Raw genomic sequence first — 25,120 nt, forward strand, 5'->3', positions numbered from 1 at the left:
GTTTAGGGATGATGGGGTAGCCTAGTGGTTAAAGCGCTCGCCTGTCACTGTGATTCCCCACATGGGTACAATGTGTGAAGCCCATTTCTGGTGTCCCCAGCCGTGACATTGCTGGGATATTGCTAAAGGCGGCGTAAAACATGCTTAAAACATACTCACACACTCACTCACTGATTCACTCACTCTTAAAGAACAAGTCAGCAAATGTTCTCAATCTAGGGGCAGCTAGGTGGTAAGCAGGCCGACCAGTGGTTGATAGTGTGATGAGACGTCAATAGGGTTTATGTTGACGATGACACACAATTAGCAAAGACACAGGAGATTGGCCGTCAGAGACCATTTAGTCTAGGGGTAGGGGTAAGGGTTGAGCTCTCAGGACAGAGCTAGGGGTATGATGGTTGCGGTAGACATAGGGTAAGGTTTGAGGGGGGTGGGGCTGAGGTGGGAGCTAGGGCTAAGGGTAGGGAGCTGGGGGTAGGCTAAGGAGTAAGAGGCCCAGGGCCAGAGTATGGAGGAGAGCTAGGGGAGAGAAAAGTGTAGGGGTAGGGATAAGGGTAGAGTAGAGGTAGGGCCGGGGATAGAGTTAGGGCTAGGGCTGGGGTAGGAGTAAGGGTTGGGGTAGAGCTAGGGGGTAGGGTAAGGGTTGAGGTAGAGAGGTAGGGCTGGGGATGGAGTTAGGGCTAAGGGTTAGGAGTAAGGGTTGGGGTAGACTGACTGACTGAGTTTGGTTTTACGCCGCTTTTAGCAATATTCCAGCAACATCACGGCAGGGGACACCAGAAATGGGCTTCACACACTGTGCCCATGTGGGGAGTTAGAACCCGGGTCTTAGGGCGTGAGTTGAGCCAACGCTTTAAACCATTAGGGTACCCCGCCGAGCCCTGGTTGGGGTAGAGGTTGGGGTAGAGCTAGGGGAAGGGGAGCAGTAGAGCTAGGGGTAGGGTAATGGTTGAGGGGTAGAGCTAGGGGTAGTTGATGCATGGGTGACGTCGGTCACCAAGGCAGTGTCGTCATTACAAAGAGCAGTGACGTCAAGCAAATATTGTACTACAGTACAAATCTCTTCCACCAACCTCTTTATGAAACTGGTTCAGTTTGAAACCATAAAAATATAAAAAATACGCTATTTTGTCAATTTAATGTATGTAAGACGTGGGTAATAGATAAAATACCACACTCGGTCACATTACATACGAAATTATACGAAACGTCACGATGCATGTCAGTTGTCATCGCCTCGTACAGCCTCCTACAGTAAACTACTCCGTATCACCCCGTTTCTTGGTTTGCAGTTGCTTCATTCGGCTAAGATCACTGGTGGAAACATTGCGTTTTAGTTTTTCGACGGATATGTTGTCTCAGTTCGACTCACAATTAAACAGCGGCACGGCAAACGTTCGCAATGTTTACATTCCCTCAATGCATTTAAGTTTGTTATGAATGAAAAAATAGTTACGTCGAAGCTTCAATTTGGCGTGTTAAACCTGTCTTTTCTCTGATATCAAGCTGATACTTCGAGATACCACTGAACTATTACACAAGCGGCGGGACCACAGCGTATCTCTCAAAGTAATATGATATGAACAACTATCCCTATACTTCAGTCGGTAACCGACCCGTGAAGATCCGGGTTAGAATTGGTCTTCAGCAACCCATGCTTGTCGTAAGAGGCAACTGGGGGGGATTGGGTAGTCATGATCAGGCTCGCTGACTTGGTTGACAAATGTCCCGATTACCATTGTGTAGATGAATTTCATAATGCCAATCACTGGATGCTGTTTTTCAGATTCAACTATTGCGTAGATCGATGCTCATGATGTTGATCACTGGATTGTCTTGTCCAGACTCGATTTTTTACAGACCGCCTCCATATAGCTGGAATATTACTGAGTGTGGCGTTAACCAACCATCAAACAACGAACAGTCGATAACGTCTCACAATACCAGCTGACACAACTAAATATGCCACGCTCGGTGTGTTAAACGTCCCCGTATTGCTTCAGCTGTACAGATAATTTCGTCAGTTGCTACACGTTGTTTACAAACAGTGAACCAGTAGGCGGTACTAGCTGTTTCAGGAAGTGTGACTGTCACTAACCAATCAGAGAGCGTCTGACCGGCGTGCTAGCCAATCGATGTATGCCACGCTGCTTAGAGGTGTGTTGTGTGGAGAACTAGTCGCATTAAGGCTCAGCTTATAGAGGCTGCTGTTTATTCATTGTTGACAATGAATTTGTAGAAATAACCGTGGCGCTACGTTTGTGATCTAATATCTTTGGAGAAAACGCACAGATGATGCAAGTACGAAGCAGCAGTCACCACCATCTTCAGTTGTGTTTCATTCGCAGAGGTAAGTGTACTAATTTTAACGCGGCATTTGACTTGTTATGCTGGTACTAGTGAAAATTAGGATCGTACCCGAAACGAAAGAAATATGTTGACTGTGTGGACTGTGTAATTCTTCATCATAATTTGTTAGGGAGGATGTGGGCTTTACGGGATTTGTCTCATACCCCGCTTTTGTCAATCACAACTAACTCCAACGGCATGAACGACATTTTCACGAGGCAGTTTCCTTAACGGAAACGGTGGATACTGAATCTCTTGAGTCAGTTTACATCCTTGTTACGGGAGGATACAACACTGGTGAAACTAGTCGTGTATTGATGATATTGATGAACTAAATTGTTTTAACATTCAAATAGCATGTATACTTTGATGTTGGAGACAATGTATAAAAAGGGATATAAATGATCAGGGATATAGGGATATCAGTGATCAGGGATACAGGGATACAGGGATATCAGTGATCAGGGATACAGGGATATCAGTGATCGGGGATACAGGGATATCAGTGATCAGGGATACAGGGATATCAGCGATCAGGGATACAGGGATATCAGCGATCAGGGATATCAGGGATATCAGTGATCAGGGATACAGGGATATCAGTGATCGGAGATACAGGGATATCAAGTGTCTTTTAAGTAAAAGGAACATTTTTTCAACGAATGAATGAGGGAGGGAGTTTAGTTTTAGACCCCTTTTAGCAATATTCCAGCAAAGTCACGGCGGGGGACACCAGAAACGGGCTTCACACATTGTACTCATGTGGGAAATCGAACCAGGGTCTTTGGCGTGATGAGCGCGCGCTTTAACCACTAGGCTACTCCCGATCCACCGCCCACTCAACGAATGAATATGTCAAGGAGATATGCATCACTACGCACAATATGAACGTAAGGTAATCTGCGCATTTTGTATGTTACATTTTGATGGATTTATTTCTTAAAAGGGTAACAGTAATGGGAACACCATCAATAGAATGCATCACTCGTGTTTTGGAAAATATGAAATAATAACCTAGTCTCCTTTAATCGGTTAATATTATCCATGTGAAAACACAGATGATAAATGCTCTACGTATTTTCCGCCATTTTCCTTCATTATTATACTGAATTAATATTCCAAATATTGGCCATCGTGCCCCTTCGACTCTGGACTTAGTAATCCAATTTCCAGAAATACGCGAAATATTGCTGATTTAAATTCTGCGTGAAGAAAACAAAATAAAGATGTAGTCTCATGTTATTTGACATGCATCTCTCCAAAATGTCGACTGTAACCAGTGTGCGAAATAGCCACTAGCCCGTTGGCCTGTGACTTGTGAAAATCCAGTCGGGCCAGTAAATCTCCAGTCACTGGCCCGACTAGCTAGTGAATTTTCATGGGGTCATTTTGGAAATATATCACTCTCTCTGACTTGTTAGGATATAATAAACTTTTAAATCGTACAAGATTATGGCCTGGTAAAAATGATCATCCACATTAGCAGCTTAATGATGAAACCCGTGTCAACATTCACATTTCGGGCGAGTGAATTATTTTGTGGGCAAGTAACTTTCAGGCATAGCTACCCTGATTGACTAGCAACATTTGGAAACTATTTCGCACACTGTCTGTCACATGTATAATCACCATGGAAATCTTTTTCAGAATACAAGAAGCTGTTACTGCGAGCTACGTGAAGGTAACAGTCACATGTACGCAGAGGCTATGTGCGTGGCGCTGTTGCTAGGGGCAACATGCAGTCCCGTGCAAGCAGTTACAAACAGTGAAACACCCTCCACTAACGACAACACCGAGAAGTTACGAACTGTAATAGCAATAGATTTTGGAACAGACTATACCTGGTAGGTCCTTTTTGATTGGTCCACACTCAGTCGTATTTTGTTTTAAACAAAATCCATTTGCACCATTCCCAATGAAAAACACTTCGGATAAATGAATAAATTTTATGGCGATACGCCCATCTGTACACATAAAGCTGTTCTCAACGGCAGGCACCAGAAAGGCAGATTTCAGTGTAACATTCACATTCTCAGTAAAAGAGATTCTAGTTATATTAACAGTTGTCTGACTTCCAGTTTGGTGGAAACCGCGATGGCTGAGTGGGTTAGATAGCCGACTTTGTGTACCGGCGATTAGGCGCCTGACTCTGAGGGTGTGGGTTCGAATCCCTGATGGGATTCAACCCAAAACGTACTAATTAGAATCTGTACTTAACTGAGAAAATGTAATCCCAAATAAAACATGTTACATTTTGCCACTGTGTATTCATAGGTTTCGGAATGTGTAGGCTTAAGGAATAGGTCCAAAACAACCTTTGCTGGTCGTTAAAGGCGACAAAAGGTGATGTTGTAGTTAGGCTGGGTCACTCTGATGATTGCATTGTATTTAAATTACGTCGGATCATGTTCATGATATCAATCACTCGAATATTTACAGACAGCCGTCTTTTTGCTGGAATATTTCTGAGTTCTGATTTCTGATTTCATCTTGGATTGACTGTGTGGCTAGCAGCCATTTTGTCCTCTCCTTTCATTTCACTGGACGTCTGTCTAGATAAACGACAGGCTGTGACTGAAGGAAACGTAAGATAGCATCCATACATACTTGGTCCATTAGTACATGAAGTGTCTTAAAGTTAAATTGATCTCGTCCAAAATAGGATCGGAAGTAAAGTTTGTTGTAATTTTAATCGCCAAACTAATTTTTCCGAGGACACGTCACTGTGTTTGGGAATTATGGACGTCAGGCACGCGCATCTATCTTCGTAAATGTTAGAAGCGTACGTACGGTAGCTGGAGCAACAAACAAACGAACGTCAGTCATGTGTCATTACGATCACTCTCCACTATACCCTGGATGCTGAGCCAGCAAACGGAGGTAATATAATTATCGGACCAAGCCGTGGATGCATCCAGGGTATAGTGGAGAGTGATCGTAACGTATACTCTGGAGATTATAGAGGATGGTCATGTGTAAGATTCGATAATGGTTAAAAAACCTGTTGTTTTTTTCTATACGAAGATATGTTATTGACAATAAACTATAAATCATCATTTGTCCTGAGATGACCCTGCGCAATGGACGAATGCCCAGTATGGTGAGAAAATCACAGAATCATAGTTGGGGTCACCCACGGATTCGAACCACGACCATATGAGATTCTGGCAGAGGTTAATAAATAAACGGACAACCTCACTGTACTCTCTGATCACCAGTGTGCCAAAATACATAGCTAACGTATTCTCTTTAACAAGGAAATGGTATACATTCAAGTGAAAAACATTGAAATGTTAACGTTTTGTGCTTTCAGTGTAGCTGTGGGTGAGAACGATCATGTTGAGATCATCCCCAATGAACAGGGGAACAGGGTAACCCCCTCGTATGTAGCGTTCACCCCGGATGGGGAGATACTGATCGGACACGCCGCTAAGAACCAAATGACCACAAACCCCGAGAACACCATCTTCGACGTCAAACGTCTGATTGGTCGCACATGGGATGATCCGTCCGTGCAGCGCAATATACAACGATATCCTTTCAAGGTAGGTGGAATATGCATATATGTGTGTGTGTGTGTGTGTGCGTGTGCGTGTGTGTGCGTGCGTGCGCTCACGCTCATCTCACAGAAAAAATTGCGTATTTTGAACGGTGATCGCAAGACTATCCTGTCAAAATTTTGGCCTCGAAATCTTCAAGTTAAATAAGACCTGCGCCACTCTGGTCTACCTAACTGTAATTACTTACGCGAGTTTTATATGTCTTGTATGGAAGGCGAGTGGAAACCACAGCATCAGTACAATCCAAGATATATCAGAGCTGCATGTAATGTGTGTTAAGGCTTCATGTACTGTGTGTCAAGGCTTCATGTATTAGTATGTGTCCAAGGCTTCGTGTAATGTGTGTCAAGGCTTCATGTAATGTGTGTCAAGGCTTCATGAATGTGTGTCAAGGCTTCATGTAATGTGTGTAATGTAATGTGTCAAGGCTTCATGTAATGTGTTAAGGCTTCATGTAATGTGTGTCAAGGCTTCATGTAATGTGTGTCAAGGCTTCATGTAATGTGTGTCAAGGCTTCATGTAATGCCTATCGGAACTGTATGAAAAATGGGCGCTGGGGTAGCGTAATGGTTAAAGCGTTCGCTCGTCACGTCGAAGACCCGGGTTTGATTCCTCACATAGGTACAATGTGTGAAGCCCATTTCTGGTATCCCCCGCCGTGATATTGCTGGAATATCGCTAAAAGAGGCGTAAAACCATTTTCACTAACTCACAAATATACAGGTGAGCCAGGTTACGGTTTGGTCAAAGAAGAATACATGTTTATCACCAGGTAATAAAGGTAATAAACACGGGGTCAAAGAAGAATACATGTTTTTAAACACGGGCCAAAGCCAAAGAAAAACACAAGTTTACCTACCAGGTAATAAACAAGAAATTAATAATCAAATTTGGTCAAAGAAGAACACATGTTTATCCACCAGGTAATAAACAAGAGATTAACAATCAGATTTGGTCAAAGAAGAATGCATGTTTATCCACCAGGTAATAAACAAGGAAAACAAGCCGTACATAGAAGTAAGAGTTGGCTCAGAGGGCAAAGTGTTCGCTCCCGAGGAGATCGCAGCGATGGTGTTGTCGAAGATGAAGGAGATAGCAGAGAACTACCTTGGAGAAAACGTCACCCACGCCATCGTCACCGTCCCTGCCTTCTTCAACGACGCCCAAAGAATGGCAACCAAAGACGCTGGCACCATGGCTGGGATGAACATTCTACGTGTTAGCAACGAACCGTCAGTATTGTGATGTATATTCCTATCAACGCTACATCTATATCACTGGGGCAGTGGGGTAGCCTAGTGGTTGAAGCGTTCGCTCGTCACGCTGAAGAACCGGGTTCGAATGCCCACATGGGGAAAATGTGTGAAGCCCATTCCTGGTGCAAACCCCCACCCCCACCCCACCCCTTCGCCTTCAGTGTTTCGCGAACTGTTTTCGGCCATATAACATTATGATAACGTTGTTAACAGTTTGGTGAAATCCAATTCCCAAGTGCATATAAACACGCTGGTAGTATATATTTGAGTATTTGAGTGAGGCAGATGATGTTTAACTTACCATTCAAATTTGGCGGCCATCTTGATTTAGCCTCTTGAGTTTGAGCTACCAATTTGAGATGGCCATCATACTTTTTTTATTTATAGAGTCATAAAGGAATATATAAACAGTTTTGGTCCCTCTCAGTGGTACAAATATGTCAATTATCAGCTCCTGGCACAAGGCCTATTATTCATGTAGCGACCAAGTAATTTAACTCGTTCAGTTAAATGGTGAAATTATTTAATCTGAGACATCAATATCTGTATTAATAAATTGATATGAATTGATGATGATAATGATGATGATGTTGATGATGATGATGATGATGTTGATGTTGATGATGATGATGTTGATGATCCTAATACAAACATGTATATTGTAGATCTGCTGCCTCTATAGCGTACGGCCTTGACAAGTTAGATGGAGAAAAGAACGTACTGGTGTTTGACTTGGGAGGGGGAACGATTGAAGGGTCAATCCTAACCATCGACAATGGCGTTATCGAGTTGGTGGCCACCAATGGCGACACGCATCGAGGTAAGGATGTGGACAGTGCTGCTGCCGACGTAGTTCACCTGGATCTCATCCTACTGCAACACATGGCTACTGACATGATAGGTACAGGTGATCCTCCGTGGTCACTGTGTAGAGTTACTTCCCTTAGGCGAGCAAGGAACCTATGATCATATGATCGAATCGCAGATTCATCCAGATGAGTTTGACCAATGTGAACACTAGTAATACCATCATTGCTTTGCACATTCCTCACATGTCTATTTAACATGCAATAATTTGTTTGTCGTAGCATCGCTATACCAATTTGTTTGCTCTACATTTATTCTCTTGTGTAAACTATTCTATCAACAAATAACATCACTTTTAAGACAATACAACATAGTGCCGTATATTGTATATGGCATTACATGTCTTCCATACATTCTCTGTCAGGTGGTCAATACATCGACCAGAGACTGATAGAGTACTTTATCAAACAATACAAGACGAGGACGGGGCAGGACCTACTGGAGGACAGCGGGGCCATCCAGAAACTGCGTCGTGAGGTGGAGAAGGCGAAGAGAGCCCTGTCATCCCAGCATCAGACTCGGGTGGAGATCGAGTCTCTTATGGGCGGCCATGATTTCTCCGAACACCTCACTAGAGCTAAGCTGGAGGAACTGTACGTAGTACGTACAGCTATACTGATAGAATAACATAATCGTGCTTGCAGATGCTAGATCATATTAAGGTGTGAGGTGATATACATGCACTATTATGGTGCTTGGTCATACAGGTGGAGTATTACAATATTGTCATAAGTATAACATAGGTATAACATAGGTATTGCAGTGGTGGTAAGTTGCAGACATTCTTTTGAACCGTGAATATCCGGGTTAGAATTGATCTTCAGTAACCAATGCTTGTCGAAAGAGGGATCCACTAACGAGATTGGGTGGTCAGGCTCACTGACTTGGTTGACACATATCATCGTGTCCCAATTGCATTTACATATGAACCCTTTTAAAATAACGGTTTCTTTTGTCAGGACCTGTTTGAATCAACTTTAAACTACATGCAGTCCGCTTTAGAAGAGGAATACTTGAACAAGACGGACATCCACGAGATTGTTCTGGTCGGAGCAGCAAGTGAGATACCCAAGGTTCAGCAACTGGCCATGGAATTCTTTGATGGGAAGGTGAGCAACATAACATCGTTCGCAAAACGAATCGCATATCAGCTACGTTCAAAACGTAGAGGAGTAAGTTGCACAGCTCTGTGACTTCTCCACACCAGTGAAGATCCGGGTTAGAATTACATGTATTTACCATTTTATTTACCCGTGCTTGGCTAAGAGGCGACCCAAGGGATCAGGTCGTCAGACTCGCTGTCTTGGTTGACACATTCCGTAGATAGATCACAATTGCGTAGATCGATGCTCATGGTGTCAACCACTGGATTGTCTGGTCCAGATTCGATTATTTACAGACCACCAGATATCGTTGGGACATTGCTGAGTGCAGCATCAGTAGTCACGGGACTGTTTGGTTCAGACTCGATTATTTCAATACCGTGGCGATTTAAGTGGAAGATTGCTGAGTGCGGTGTTAAACAAAAACAAACAAATATCCAACCGGCGCATAGGTACTGATGGCTAGACAGACTTAAATCGACTGATGATTATACTTCTTGCTAGCATAGTGTCTCACGAAACAAGATATATCATCTCATGTTCCTAATTCATTATTTTCCTCATAATGAATTCACTCTTTCGAACGCAGCCCCGATGACAGGTGAAAAGAATACTGTCTCGTCAATCACCTTGTATTGCCAGCGATGCAATGTCATGTTTGAACAGTTCCTGTCTCACATACATGGGAATAACCACCCATGTGTATTGCCTGGGAGTTCCCTGGGTCAAGGCTAACGCTGTGGCTCCTGTATTCCAGGCACCAAAGAAAGGCATTCACCCGGAAGAGACAGTAGCCTACGGAGCAGCCCTTGTTGCAGCATTTTATGCTACCTACGACGAGACCAAGGATGAATGTTTTGATATCATAGAAATCAATCACTTGAGTCTCGGCATCGAGACCATTGGAGGCGTCATGTCAAAGATCATCAGTCGGAACACAGTCACTCCTACCAAGAAGACACAGCAGTTCACAACAATAGAGGACGACCAGGATGTGATGGAGGTCCTTGTCTATGAAGGCGAGAGAGCCATGACGAAGGACAACCATATCCTCGGGAAGTTTGAACTCAAAGGAATTCCTCCAGCGGCGAGAGGGGACCCCCAGATCGATGTTACATTTGAGATAGACGTGAATGGTATATTGACGGTCACGGCCGAGGACGTAGAGACGGGAAATAAGAATAGCATTGCCATTCAGGACCTCCACGGAGATGCACTCTCGCCTGAAGATCTGGAGAAGATGATTCACGATGCTGAGGAGTTTGCTGAGGAAGACAAAGAGATGACGGAGAAAACGGAAGCTGAACTTAGAGCCGGGGATAAATGGACGAACAGAAAGGCTGTGAGAAGGAAACCCATCATATCAGGTGACCCGGAGGATGTTTCCCGTGACGAACTCTGAGGGAGGAATTGGAACAAGGAGATGAAAGAATGATGCTGGAAACTAAAGATGCATGGATGTTGTGAGGGGAAACTTATTTATATTCTCAATGTATATTAAGTTTTGGTGTTGAATCATCAAGAAATTTCTGAATAAGATTGTGTGAAATGTGTTCCTGTAACTATGTAGAAAATGAGTACGACTTCTTATTGATATGCACTTCTTATCATGATTTCCCTGTCGATGTTCCACCCATCCAACCCTGTGTCAGTTTAACCGCCTGATGAGTAATGATAGTCCACTGGTCTTAAGAAATCTTGCCATGTTCATCTTCTCTGCTAATAATTGTCATCGCTGCAGCTTAAAGGCTGCTAATATATAACTTTGTATCATGGGCCGATGGCCTACATTCACATGAATAAAGAGAGAGAGAGTGAGGAAGGACACACTACAACGATAATGGATGGTTGAGAGTTTTATCTATATCCCTAGCTCTGTACCGACGACATATGCTATGCATAATGCGAAGGTGAGAGATAGCTCAGTTGATATATGTGTATGTGTTGTATGAGGCCATTCGTCACCACTCGGCCCTTTCCGTAACCTCCAGGACGCTGTTCGGCTTGTCCCGGAATAACACGAGTTGGTCACGAATGGTATGGGGCTTCCCATTAATGAAACACTTTCTCAGTCCTGCCCGTCAAACGAATCATCATGTTTGTCCAGGAGAAGAGTTTATCTATACATTTTTTGTACATTCATTTGTGTATTTAGATTTTGGTATACAGGTGTAGACAATACAAGGAGTGTATATGTACATGTGTGTAATATAGAAAATAAAATATTTCTTCATTTACACCTGGACATGTGTGATATATAAATAACGAAGAGTACACAAACACGTGTGTGATGTGGGAAATAGAAACTTTGTACATTTACAAGTGTATGATGTAGAACATATATGATTTGTACATTTACACGTGTGTGATGTAGAAAATATATGATTTGTACATTTACAAGTGTGTGATGTAGAAAATAAAAGATATGTGCATTTAAACGTGTGTTATGTAGAAAATATATGATTTGTACATTTACAAGTGTATGATGTAGAACCTATATGATTTGTAAATTTACACGTGTGTGATGTAGAAAATATATGAGTGTGTACATTTACAAGTGTGTCAGGAACAAAATAAAAGATTTATAAATGTAGACGTGTGTGACGTAGAAAACAAATGATAAAAATATACACATGTGTAATCGTACGGACAGCGTCATCGGGGCGTTAGCAGTACCATTCCTGCAAGCTATGCATGGCCTTTATGGTCGACCCTCTTAACTGCAAGCCGACAACGCTAGGCCTCATAGGGCCAGGATTGTCACAGAATTCCTAAGGCAGCACGGTGTGCTCGCCAGACCTCAGCCCAATTGAGGGAAGGGATGAACTCGGTCGACGTGTATACAAACGTCACCCAGGACCAGTGAATCTCCCAGGATTCCGCAGAGCTCTAGCAGAGGAATAGGAATGAGATTCCCAAGCTTTCTTTATGAACTTGATAAGGATCATGAGAACAAGGTGCACCTGTGTCTTGGACGCGCAAGGAGGGTACACAAGATACTGAATGACTGGGTTCTTCATGTTTGTCATTTTCATTTTAGGGTGTTGGTGTAACTGATGTGGGCTAGTGCTGTATGAACTGTTTGAGCTTTCTGTCTACATGTCACGATGTTTACATTGCTATATATCATTTGCCTCTTTATTAAGACGCCTAGAATAGTTTAGGGTGATTGTGAATTTAATTTAAACAAGAAGGGTCGTGTAGGAGAACACACTATGGTCCACACTATACCTCTCGCGCCTCAAAGCTTAGCTTGGAGATAGGCAGTCTATGGTCCACACTAAACCCCTCTCGTTTCAAGACTTAGCATGGAGAAATGCAGTCTGTGGTCCACACTGTACCCATCTCGCCTGAAGGCTTAGCTTGGAGAAATGCAGTCTATGGTCCACTCTGTACCTATATCTCGCCTGAAGGCTTAGCTTGGAGAAATGCAGTCTATGGTCCACACTGTACCCATCTCGCGCCTGAAGGCTTAGCTTGGAGAAATGCAGTCTATGGTCCCACTGTACCCATCTCGCCTGAAGGCTTAGCTTGGAGAAATGCAGCCTATTGTCCACACTGTACCCATCTCGCCTGAAGCCTTAGTTTGGAGAAATGCAGTCTATGGTCAAGGTTTAGCCTGTAGTCTGAGGACATGCGCAGCGTGGTTCCCTTGACACTAAAACTGGGTAGTCCAAAGATGACTGCCATGTCAACCATGTTACGTTCAAAATCAGAACTCAGTAAGCAGGGTGATCCTATATGAATAATGGCATGCAAATTCAAAATGGGAAACACGTTTATTGCATACAGAAGAGTGTGTTTCCTCTACCAAGAGAGAAAATATATTCTGGCCACATCGTATGGCTCTGAGTTTTTGAATAACTCAATGTGTGGACAAACCGTGAACAATAACTTCTGTCATAAGATAAACTACAGACAACGATAATTTACACACGCTCACAAGCAGCTTGGTAGTATGTACGTACGACATACAGACATCTATTATTCTTATGGCGTAGTGTGTTTGCTTTTGGGCATCATCAGAGATATCGGGGTGTGGGTGGATATTGGGGATGGGGGGTTGAGAGGGGTAGGGAGAGTCGGAGAGAGGTTGATCTTAAACTTAAAGCACTTTCACAAGGACGTGTGTGCGTGTGCGTATGCGTGTGCCCTCTTGTCAGTATGTGGTTGTACATAAAGACAATGCTAGCTTTGTAATCAACCTGATGATATCAACAACAGAACACCATTTAGCTAACCACTAATCGTGAACTTTATCAGAAAATAGGACAGTTAAGACAAATGTATCATATCACAAATGTATACCCAGTCAGCATACTGACAAGGTTATGATCTCTTCTGTGGGATGACTTCACGCCCTGCTTCACCTGCAACTGATACAAATTACCAGGTCACATATACAACAGAGGATTGCACACCACAGAACGGACCGATGAAAGTACATGACATAGCAAGATCAACTGGAGTATTGTACAACTTCATGTATATTTCGCAGCTTTATGGAATGGACTGAACGAGGTTTTACGCTGGTTTTACAGTTGCAGGTACATCACGTGGCAACTTCTATTAGACAGGCAGGTATTCGGACCTGAATGGTATACACTCATTCATTACTTCTTTGCTTCATAATTTAATATTTACATCTTCCTTCATCCATTTATTACTTTTTTACAGCATTCGTTCATTCACATATTCATTCTTTACTTCATTTATTCATCCATTACTTCTTTGCTCCATTCATTACTTCGTTCATACCTTCTTTATATCATGCATTCATTACAATTGTACTATATTCATTTTACTAATAAAAACATAAAAATACATGTGCATACTTAAAAAACTAATAACATTTTCATTAAAACTACTTACACTTCCCATATTGTATAATGCATATGCGTGTGTGTATGTTGAGTATGTTGCTACGTAATCATATAATTACATAAACATGACTTATCCATACATACATCCATCTATTCATTCATTACTTCTTTACTTCATTCATCATTCATTCTTTCATTACTTTTTACTCTATTCTGTACTTGATTACTTCATTCATTACGTCATTCATTACTTCATTCATTACTTAATTATTTCATATTTGGCGTAAGGCTAGATGCTAGAACCCATCAGACTCGTTCACTAAATTAAGCGTCGTCTCAGCAAACACAATGTATTCTGTACAAAGCCAGGACATGTGAAACATTTCATTTCTTCACAGTTTAAAACGAAGGGAGATGTCCATACACTGACACACATACACACGTACAGACACATAGACCCACAAGCAATTCCACACTCATTCCCTACCCTATGAATTCAATTCCAAAGATATTTAAATCTCTTCACGTTAAACGTTCTCAGAGGTGTCTTATAGTATAAGTTGAAGTGTGTCCTTCCGCACGACATCCATGTGTCTTTACTTTCCAGCACTACTGTCTCATCTTCCAATTCTGGTCTTACAGTTGCAGGTAGGGAATTCATCTATGTACACATGCATGCAATCGAAGGGTAGACCTTGATTCATTACTACGTAATTTCATTCATTCATTACTTCTCTACTTCATTTATTCATTCCTTCAGTACTTCTTTACTTCATTCATTCAGTATGACGTCATACTCAACTTCATTCATTCATTACTACTTTCATCCATTCATTTATTACTTCTTTACTTCATTCATTCATTACATCTTTTTGTGACTTCTTTACCTCATGCATCAATTACTCCTTACTTCATTCATTACTTCTTTACTTCATTCATTCATCCATTATTTCTTTACTCCATTCATTCATTGATAAAAACATAAAAATATATTATGTGCATGCTTGAACAACTGATAACACTTTCATTAAAAAAAACCTAACAATTCCCATATTGTATATATGCATGTGTTTGTGTGTATGTTGCGCTTTGTTACTTAATTATATGTTTAGATAAACATGACTCATCCATCCATTCATTCATTACTGCCTTTATTCTTTCATTTCATCTTTCATTCTTTCATTACTTCTTTACTCTTCATTATCTTATTCATTACGTCTTTGATTACTTGATTCATTACGTCATTACTTCAGTCATTAATTAAATTATTCCTTCTTTCATTATGTCACAATTTCATTCATTACTTGATTCATTACTTATCAATGATTATTTCTTGTGTGGTGGTCCACTAAATTATGCGTCGTCTCAGCAAACAATATATTCTATATAAAGCCAGGACATGTGAAACATTTCATCAGTTCACAGTTTAAATGAAGGGATGCGCGCACACACACAGAACAAACACACAACAGGAGATACACAGACACACATACACGCACACGACAGACACACAGCGGGAGATACAAAGACACACATACACACAACAGACACAGCGGGAGATACACAGACACACATACACGCACACACACAACAGACACACAGCGGGAGATACACAGACACACATACACGCACAGACACATATACCAACAGGCAATACACACTATATCCCTACCAGTTCCATATTGATTCAGTTCCAAAGATATTTAAATCTCTTCACGTTAAACATTCTCTCAGTTGTCCGATATTATAAGATGCAGTGGTTCCATCCGCACGACATCCATGTGTCTTTAGTTTCCAGTATTATTGTCTCATCTTCCTGTTCCGATTCTTCCCTCAGAGCTCATCACGGGACACGATCTCCGGGTCACCTGGTAAGATGGGTTTCCTTCTCACAGCCTTCCTGCTTGTCCGTTTATCCCCAGCTCTGAGTTCGGCTTCCGTCTTCCCCATCATCTCCTTGTCCTCATCAGCAAACTCTTCAGCATCCTGAATCATCTTCTCCAAATATTCAGGAGAAGGCCTCTCCGCTACGTCATACTTAATGACAATGTTGTTCTTATTTCCAGTTCCTATTTCTTCAGCTGTTACGTACACAATACCGTTCACGTCTATTTCAATGGTAACATTAATCAGAGGGACCCCTCTAGGCGCAGGCTGAATACCTGTAAGGTCAAATTGTCCCAAGAAAAGGTTGTTCTTTGTCATGGCCCTCTCGCCTTCATAGACCCGAATTGTCACTTCATCCTGGTCGTGTTCTGTTGTTGTAAACTGCTCTGTTCTCCTGGTGGGAATAAATGAGTTACGCCCGATGACCTTTGCCATGACGCCGCCAATGGTTTCAATTCCGAGACTCAATGGGCTGGAGTCGCAGAGTATGATGTCGTTGTCGCCATCCTCAGCCATGACTCTTCCATGAACAGCGGCTCCGTAAGCTACAACTTCTTCAGGGTTGATGCCTCTGTTTGGTTCCTGGAATACAAGTCAGAGAGTAAGCGTCCCCCTTGTAATGACTCACCACAGAGACCACACCCATAACCCACCCACATGTGAAATAATTGATCAACCTGCAGGTACGTACACATAGTGTCAGGCCATATCAAACCAAAATTGCCGTCTATCATATGTCATGCCGGGTATATCAAAGTATAACACAATGGTCTTCAGTGCATACAATAAAAACAACAGTTGGCACATATGGTACACAAATGAATATGTTAAATTATGTAGAATGAACATGTCAAAAAATATATAATGGATTTGTGAAAAGTATGTTAAATACATACGTAAAAGTATTCACAATGGACATGTCAAATACTTGCATAATGGACGTGTCAAAACTAGACATGTGAAGCGTACTATACACAATGGACTTATGGATACGTATATGTCAAACGTATGCTTCTCAGGTATGTGAAAAATATACATAAAAGATATGTGAATGTGGTTAATGTGGAAAGACTTTACAGTTTGCCAGGGTATCGAAATGCACGACCTAACGTAATGACTTTGGGCCCATTTGTACTTCGAAATCTGTTTCAGGGCTCGAAGACCATTCAGACATCAAGTTAATTTTAGCCTCTACATCCCATGCCCGCTTTACCTGTACACAAGGTAGCCGTGTATTTAGTACCTGAACCACGTCTGTGGATGGATGAGACTACAGGGAACTGATCATTACTTTGGAATATTTATTCCACCAACCTAACAGTGCTGGCAATGCTCAACCTGTACTCAAGGCAGTCGTGTCTCGTCACATACCCAGTACCTGAACCACGTTAGATGGCCAGTGAGTGGATGGATGAGACTTCTTGGAACTGATCTTGACCTTCAAGTATTATTCCACCAACCAAAATCCGTCAACTCTAACTGTAAATAGGTATCGCTTAACCTACCTGAACCTATATAACGAACACAGCTAAAACACGTCCAGTCTTGCAAGTCACAATACAGTGTTATGTTATTGAATTTAACTGACACTGAAGTGATTCTAATATCACCGAGGTCGACTCACCTTCCCATCAAGGAACTCCTTCACCAGTTGTTGAATCTTGGGTATCTCACTTGATTCTCCGACCATAACAATCTCATGGATATCCGTCCTGTTCAGATATGCCTCATCCAAAGCCGACTGCATATAATTCAAAGTTGATTTGAACAGGTCCTGACAAAAGAAAAAGTAAACAAATTAGATATAATATGATGATGCATCATCATTCAACTGCCTCAATACCTTAGTTATTGTGTATTAAGAGATACTGCTTGTAACCCATCGACTATCAACCGACTGGTCAGAGAACATCAGGCAGCTTTTGCTCAATACGTAAATTGTAATAACGCGGTAAAATGTAATAAACTGCGGCAAATTGTAATAACACCGCGGTAAAATGTAATACCGCGGTAAATTGTAATAAAAAACGCGGTAAATTGTAATAACTGAGCCGCGGTAAATTGTAATAAAAACTGCGGCAAATTGTAATAACTGAAACTGCGGCAAATTGTAATAACCCCTGCGGTAAAATGTAATAAAATACATTTCATTGCCTATTATGCAAAGGAAACATTCATGATGCTAAAATGTGAGACTAAGCTTTATAAAAATCCCTACCCGGACCTTGAAAACATCGGCATCTCTAAATCATTCTACTTTCCAAAGAAGGTCGAATTCCAGCTTTACAAAAATCAAACCCCGGACTTTGAAAACATCGGCATTAATCGAAAACGGTAACAAACTGCGGCAAATTGTAATAACAAGCGCGGTAAATTGTAATAAACTGCGGCAAATTGTAATAACTGGCGCGGTAAAATGTAATAACTTCTCTGATTCCTTCTAATTTCCAAAGAAAGTCGAATTCCAATGTTTGTTTCACTTCATTATGGTCAGATCTAATCATTGGGATGTTAAATGAATGAAAAAACCTGAAATATTTTGGGCTATTTCTATCATTCAAACTGAGAGACAGAAGTCGTAAATTCTAACAAACTGCGGCAAATTGTAATAACAAGCGCGGTAAATTGTAATAAAATCTCTGATTCCTTCTAATTTCCAAAGAAAGTCGAATTCCAGTGTTTGTTCGACTTAATCATGGTGACATTCCACCACTGGCATGTTAAAAGAACGAAAAAAGGCAATATTTGGGATTATTTCTATCAGTCGTACTGAGAGGCAGGTTCTGTAAATTCTAACAAACTGCGGCAAATTGTAATAACAAGCGCGGTAAATTGTAATAAACTGCGGCAAATTGTAATAACTGGCGCGGTAAATTGTAATAACATCTCTGATTCCTTCTAATTTCCAAAGAAAGTCGAATTCCAGTGTTTGTTTGCCTTCATTATGGTCAGATCCCATCACTGGGATGTTAAATGAATGAAAAAAAACCTGAAATATTTTGGGATATTTTCTGTCATTCAAACTGAGAAGCTTGAGCCGTAAATTCTAACAAACTGCGGCAAATTGTAATAACAAGCGCGGTAAATTGTAATAAAATCTCTGATTCCTTCTAATTTCCAAAGAAAGTCGAATTCCAGTGTTTGTTCGACTTAATCATGGTCACATTCCACCACTGGCATGTTAAAAGAACGAAAAAAGGCAATATTTGGGATTATTTCTATCAGTCGTACTGAGAGGCAGGTTCTGTAAATTCTAACAAACTGCGGCAAATTGTAATAACAAGCGCGGTAAATTGTAATAAACTGCGGCAAATTGTAATAACTGGCGCGGTAAATTGTAATAACTTCTCTGATTCCTTCTAATTTCCAAAGAAAGTCGAATTCCAGTGTTTGTTCGACTTAATCATGGTCACATTCCACCACTGGCATGTTAAAAGAACGAAAAAAGGCAACATTTTGGATTATTTCTATCAGTCGTACTGAGAGGCAGGTTCTGTAAATTCTAACAAACTGCGGCAAATTGTAATAACAAGCGCGGTAAATTGTAATAAAATCTCTGATTCTTTCTAATTTCCAAAGAAAGTTGAATTCAAGTGTTTGTTCGACTTCATCATGATCACATTCCACCACTGGCGTGTTAAAAGAACGAAAAAAGGCAATATTTGGGATTATTTCTATCAGTCGTACTGAGAGGCAGGTTCTGTAAATTCTAACAAACTGCGGCAAATTGTAATAACAAGCGCGGTAAATTGTAATAAACTGCGGCAAATTGTAATAACTGGCGCGGTAAATTGTAATAACTTCTCTGATTCCTTCTAATTTCCAAAGAAAGTCGAATTCCAGTGTTTGTTTGACTTAATCATGGTCAGATCCCATCACTGGGATGATATATGAATGAAAAAAAACTGAAATATTTTGGGATATTTTCTGTCATTCAAACTGAGAGGCTTGAGCCGTAAATTCTAACAAACTGCGGCAAATTGTAATAACAAGCGCGGTAAATTGTAATAAAATCTCTGATTCTTTCTCATTTCCAAAGAAACTCGAATTCAAGTGTTTGTTCGACTTAATCATGATCACATTCCACCACTGGCGTGTTAAATGAACGAAAAAAGGCAATATTTGGGATTATTTCTATCAGTCGTACTGAGATGCAGGTTCTGTAAATTCTAACAAACTGCGGCAAATTGTAATAACTGGCGCGGTAAATTGTAATAACTTCTCTGATTCCTTCTAATTTCCAAAGAAAGTCGAATTCCAGTGTTTGTTCGACTTAATCATGGTCACATTCCACCACTGGCATGTTAAAAGAACGAAAAAAGGCAATATTTGGGATTATTTCTATCAGTCGTACTGAGAGGCAGGTTCTGTAAATTCTAACAAACTGCGGCAAATTGTAATAACAAGCGCGGTAAATTGTAATAAAATCTCTGAGTCTTTCTAATTTCCAAAGAAAGTTGAATTCCAGTGTTTGTTCGACTTAATCATGGTGACATTCCACCACTGGCATGTTAAAAAGAACGAAAAAGGCAATATTTTGGATTATTTCTATCAGTCGTACTGAGAGGCAGGTTCTGTAAATTCTAACAAACTGCGGCAAATTGTAATAACAAGCGCGGTAAATTGTAATAAACTGCGGCAAATTGTAATAACTGGCGCGGTAAATTGTAATAACTTCTCTGATTCCTTCTAATTTCCAAAGAAAGTCGAATTCCAGTGTTTGTTCGACTTAATCATGGTCACATTCCACCACTGGCATGTTAAAAGAACGAAAAAAGGCAACATTTTGGATTATTTCTATCAGTCGTACTGAGAGGCAGGTTCTGTAAATTCTAACAAACTGCGGCAAATTGTAATAACAAGCGCGGTAAATTGTAATAAAATCTCTGATTCTTTCTAATTTCCAAAGAAAGTTGAATTCAAGTGTTTGTTCGACTTCATCATGATCACATTCCACCACTGGCGTGTTAAAAGAACGAAAAAAGGCAATATTTGGGATTATTTCTATCAGTCGTACTGAGAGGCAGGTTCTGTAAATTCTAACAAACTGCGGCAAATTGTAATAACAAGCGCGGTAAATTGTAATAAACTGCGGCAAATTGTAATAACTGGCGCGGTAAAATGTAATAACTTCTCTGATTCCTTCTAATTTCCAAAGAAAGTCGAATTGCAATGTTTGTTTGACTCCATTATGGTCAGATCCCATCACTGGGATGATATATGAATGAAAAAAAACCTGAAATATTTTGGGATATTTTCTGTCATTCAAACTGAGAGGCTTGAGCCGTAAATTCTAACAAACTGCGGCAAATTGTAATAACAAGCGCGGTAAATTGTAATAAAATCTCTGATTCTTTCTCATTTCCAAAGAAACTCGAATTCAAGTGTTTGTTCGACTTAATCATGATCACATTCCACCACTGGCGTGTTAAATGAACGAAAAAAGGCAATATTTGGGATTATTTCTATCAGTCGTACTGAGATGCAGGTTCTGTAAATTCTAACAAACTGCGGCAAATTGTAATAACAAGCGCGGTAAATTGTAATAAACTGCGGCAAATTGTAATAACTGGCGCGGTAAAATGTAATAACTTCTCTGATTCCTTCTAATTTCCAAAGAAAGTCGAATTGCAATGTTTGTTTGGCTTCATTATGGTCAGATCCCATCACTGGGATGATATATGAATGAAAAAAACCCTGAAATATTTTGGGATATTTTCTGTCATTCAAACTGAGAGGCTTGAGCCGTAAATTCTAACAGACTGCGGCAAATTGTAATAACAAGCGCGGTAAATTGTAATAAAATCTCTGATTCTTTCTAATTTCCAAAGAAAGTCGAATTCCAGTGTTTGTTCGACTTAATCATGGTGACATTCCACCACTGGCATGTTAAAAGAACGAAAAAAGGCAATATTTGGGATTATTTCTATCAGTCGTACTGAGAGGCAGGTTCTGTAAATTCTAACAAACTGCGGCAAATTGTAATAACAAGCGCGGTAAATTGTAATAAACTGCGGCAAATTGTAATAACTGGCGCGGTAAATTGTAATAACATCTCTGATTCCTTCTAATTTCCAAAGAAAGTCGAATTCCAGTGTTTGTTTGCCTTCATTATGGTCAGATCCCATCACTGGGATGTTAAATGAATGAAAAAAAAAACCTGAAATATTTTGGGATATTTTCTGTCATTCAAACTGAGAGGCTTGAGCCGTAAATTCTAACAAACTGCGGCAAATTGTAATAACAAGCGCGGTAAATTGTAATAAAATCTCTGATTCCTTCTAATTTCCAAAGAAAGTCGAATTCCAGTGTTTGTTCGACTTAATCATGGTCACATTCCACCACTGGCATGTTAAAAGAACGAAAAAAGGCAATATTTGGGATTATTTCTATCAGTCGTACTGAGAGGCAGGTTCTGTAAATTCTAACAAACTGCGGCAAATTGTAATAACAAGCGCGGTAAATTGTAATAAACTGCGGCAAATTGTAATAACTGGCGCGGTAAATTGTAATAACTTCTCTGATTCCTTCTAATTTCCAAAGAAAGTCGAATTCCAGTGTTTGTTCGACTTAATCATGGTCACATTCCACCACTGGCATGTTAAAAAGAAACGAAAAAAAGGCAACATTTTGGATTATTTCTATCAGTCGTACTGAGAGGCAGGTTCTGTAAATTCTAACAAACTGCGGCAAATTGTAATAACAAGCGCGGTAAATTGTAATAAACTGCGGCAAATTGTAATAACTGGCGCGGTAAAATGTAATAACTTCTCTGATTCCTTCTAATTTCCAAAGAAAGTCGAATTCCAATGTTTGTTTGGCCTGATTATGGTCAGATCTCATCACTGGGATGTTAAATGAATGAAAACAAATGGAAATATTTTGGGCTATTTCTACTATCATTCGAACTGAGAGGCTTGAGCCGTAAATTCTAACAAACTGCGGCAAATTGTAATAACAAGTGCGGTAAGTTGTAATAATGGCTTTTATTCCTTTTAATCCCTTAGTAGTTGGAACTCCAGTCTTTCTTTGATTTTAACATGTCCATTTCCCACCACTATCAATTCAATTGGGAAACAACTGGAATAATCCTTTCTATTTCAGGTTTTAAGTTTAATGATATGTTCGGTGCTTAAGACAGAGGTGAATCGTAATGAAAATTATATGTATTTGCTACGCTACAAGGGAACATACATGAACTTAATAATGTGCGACTAAGGACATTGTGAGCTGACTTCCAAAACACTGAATTCATAAATGCACATACATGTATAACGTTTTCAGTGAACTTATTACCAGCGGCCAGCTACTGGAAGAGAACCTTCAAGTATGCTGCCGCAAAGACACTGAATGAATGTTTGAAAACTGTTCAAACCTACGTGACTTCAAACTCATCTCGTTAGACTGTCATATTCAGATGACTAGTGCCTTCATATTCCAATAACAACGTCAATTCAAGTGATGGACCGCCAATGAAAAATACACCCAAGTCATTTCCTGAAGTCGGACATTCATACTTACATTTGAGGAATTTGTAATGATGACATGTTCATCATGTGTCAACAATAGGACTAGATGAAGCAAACGAATGGTGGCTAAAACTAAAAATAGTGTGTGTTTTTTCAACATGCCATGTCAATCCAAACACATGTATTTCAATACATGATAGTGGAGTCTTTTGAACACTACCTTTTCCAAAATACGTTCTTTATTGTGTACCACCCACATGGATTTTGTTCTATAAGTAGCCATGCGTTGATCCACCTGACATGACTCACAATTCTTCTGAGTTCTATTGCAACGCCGCTGCTTTTACCATAGGTCATTATTAGTCTACGCACACTTACAATTCTTTTGTAGGGTGATATGTGGGCAGTAAATTCGCGGTCTCAAATGGAGAAATGACCTAGTATATGCCTGAAATTGATGTGAAACTTGCAAGAAAGATAATATTGTTTTGCATAGTACTCTGCCAGAAGACTGCTGGGCTATCTGTAAAGATAGCTCAATGATATGAAGCACAACTTCGTTTGGTAAGTCAGCAAATGTAACCTGGTCATCTTGTGAAACGTCATAATCGATTCCTTCCATATGACGATCTTTTCTACGTGAGATTTTCACTTCCTCGTCGCTACTATTTGAGCTTTGAACGTCTCGTCTTGACATCTCATTTCCACTTCCTTCCGAGTCTAAAAAAGTTCCTGAACATCACATGGCGAAAGACCTCGTTCTTGTCGTGGTACATTATGCTCTTCATCGTTCATCGTCATGTCAGAGCCTTGTGTTGAATGTTCCATGTCTACAGAACAAGGACCCTGCTCTTCATCGCTTTTTCTTGACCCTTCCTTTGCTTTTCCCTTCCAAGTCAGAATAACTCGGACCATCAAATGGTGAATGACTTTGTAGAGAGTTGTATTCTTCATCGCTGCCGTTGTCATCAGACACTTGTCTTGACTCATCAGTGCCTATAGGTTCCTGCTCAATGTGCGGAGAATGCCCTTGTTCGTCGTCGCTGATACTTCTTCTGTAAAAGCTGTGTCTTGGTTCTTTCTTTCTGTTTTCTTCCAATTCAGACGAACTTCGATCATCACATGGTGAATGTATTTCTCGGGAGATGAATTCTTCGTCATCACTGCTGTTTACACGATCTTGTCTTGGCACATCTGTTGCTTCTGTTACCACTGGCAGCTGATCCTCATGTAGTTGCTGTACGTCTTGTGTTTCATGCAGCTGAAGCGCAACATAGTGTTCGCCTTCTTCTTCAGCAAAATGGCCAAGATTGAGTGTATCGATGGCTACACTGTGCGTGGGAACTATGGTAACAGTAGCATCGATGCCAAGCGATGAGTGTACAATTATGTTGATATTAAACATATCTGAGACTGCTTGTAGTGTTATATGGTCACCGTAGGTACCATCATCTAGCATACCAGATATGTATGTGTCCCATTCTTCACCGGTGTAAAGTTCCAAGGGGAATCCATCTGGCGTGTAGGGATGCTCAACGAGATAACTCACAACCTGCTCTCGAAGTGTTCTAAAGGAGCGGAATATACCAATTTTAGCTAAAAGGTGACACAAGGCTGCAAACTGACAGTTGCCGTTTCCTGGGGGATCATAAACGATGTGACCTTGAGATGCAAATGGTCTTTCGGTATCCAACAATGGTATACGATACTTAGATCGGTGATGCCTGCGCTGTGGTCTGGACGACGCCTGTTGCTTTCGTTTTACCTCAGCATCAATTGTGGAACTTGACAACCTATCGACTGAC

At 40.6% G+C, this 25,120-nt stretch overlaps 2 protein-coding genes across 3 annotated transcripts; one reads left to right on the top strand and one right to left on the bottom strand.

The window, feature by feature from the left end:
* The first annotated feature begins 2,187 nt into the window (after nt 1-2,187).
* Nucleotides 2,188-11,729, top strand: LOC124276747 (endoplasmic reticulum chaperone BiP-like). 2 transcript variants are annotated; one of them, XR_006898650.1, is made up of 9 exons: nt 2,188-2,350; nt 3,997-4,193; nt 5,663-5,894; nt 6,895-7,142; nt 7,832-7,986; nt 8,398-8,633; nt 8,993-9,142; nt 9,894-10,596; nt 10,952-11,729. XR_006898650.1 is itself a non-coding variant. In XM_046712399.1 (8 exons), the coding sequence occupies exons 2-8, from the start codon at nt 4,042-4,044 to the stop codon at nt 10,536-10,538; spliced, it is 1,818 nt and encodes a 605-aa protein (XP_046568355.1). In that variant the 5' UTR covers nt 2,189-2,350; nt 3,997-4,041; the 3' UTR covers nt 10,539-11,729. The 2 variants fall into 2 exon arrangements, 1 of the variants encoding a protein (XP_046568355.1); XM_046712399.1 differs by having other exon boundaries at nt 2,189-2,350; nt 9,894-11,729.
* Nucleotides 11,730-12,995: 1,266 nt separating this feature from the next.
* On the bottom strand, nt 12,996-17,760 carry LOC124276748 (heat shock 70 kDa protein C-like). Its single transcript, XM_046712400.1, has 2 exons — nt 17,471-17,760; nt 12,996-16,428 (listed from the first exon to the last, which is right to left on the bottom strand). The coding sequence occupies exons 1-2, from the start codon at nt 17,591-17,593 to the stop codon at nt 15,793-15,795; spliced, it is 759 nt and encodes a 252-aa protein (XP_046568356.1). The 5' UTR covers nt 17,594-17,760; the 3' UTR covers nt 12,996-15,792.
* Between the last annotated feature and the right edge of the window lie 7,360 nt (nt 17,761-25,120).

The sequence above is a fragment of the Haliotis rubra genome, unplaced genomic scaffold, assembly GCF_003918875.1.
Source record: "Haliotis rubra isolate DU_JTF1 unplaced genomic scaffold, ASM391887v1 Scf2123, whole genome shotgun sequence".
NCBI classification, from domain to species: domain Eukaryota; kingdom Metazoa; phylum Mollusca; class Gastropoda; order Lepetellida; family Haliotidae; genus Haliotis; species Haliotis rubra.

What these genes read in the sequence shown, in the direction of transcription:
- LOC124276747 (XM_046712399.1), top strand. Translation starts at nt 4,042, where the DNA reads ATGTACGCAGAGGCTATGTGCGTGGCGCTGTTGCTAGGGGCAACATGC. An exon ending in CAATGGCGACACGCATCGAG is followed by an intron (nt 7,987 to 8,397) that starts GTAAGGATGTGG and finishes ATTCTCTGTCAG; the next exon opens with GTGGTCAATACATCGACCAG. An exon ending in TGGAATTCTTTGATGGGAAG is followed by an intron (nt 9,143 to 9,893) that starts GTGAGCAACATA and finishes CCTGTATTCCAG; the next exon opens with GCACCAAAGAAAGGCATTCA.
- LOC124276748 (XM_046712400.1), bottom strand. Translation starts at nt 17,593, where the DNA reads ATGCAGTCGGCTTTGGATGAGGCATATCTGAACAGGACGGATATCCAT. An exon ending in AGGAGTTCCTTGATGGGAAG is followed by an intron (nt 16,429 to 17,470) that starts GTGAGTCGACCT and finishes CTTGTATTCCAG; the next exon opens with GAACCAAACAGAGGCATCAA.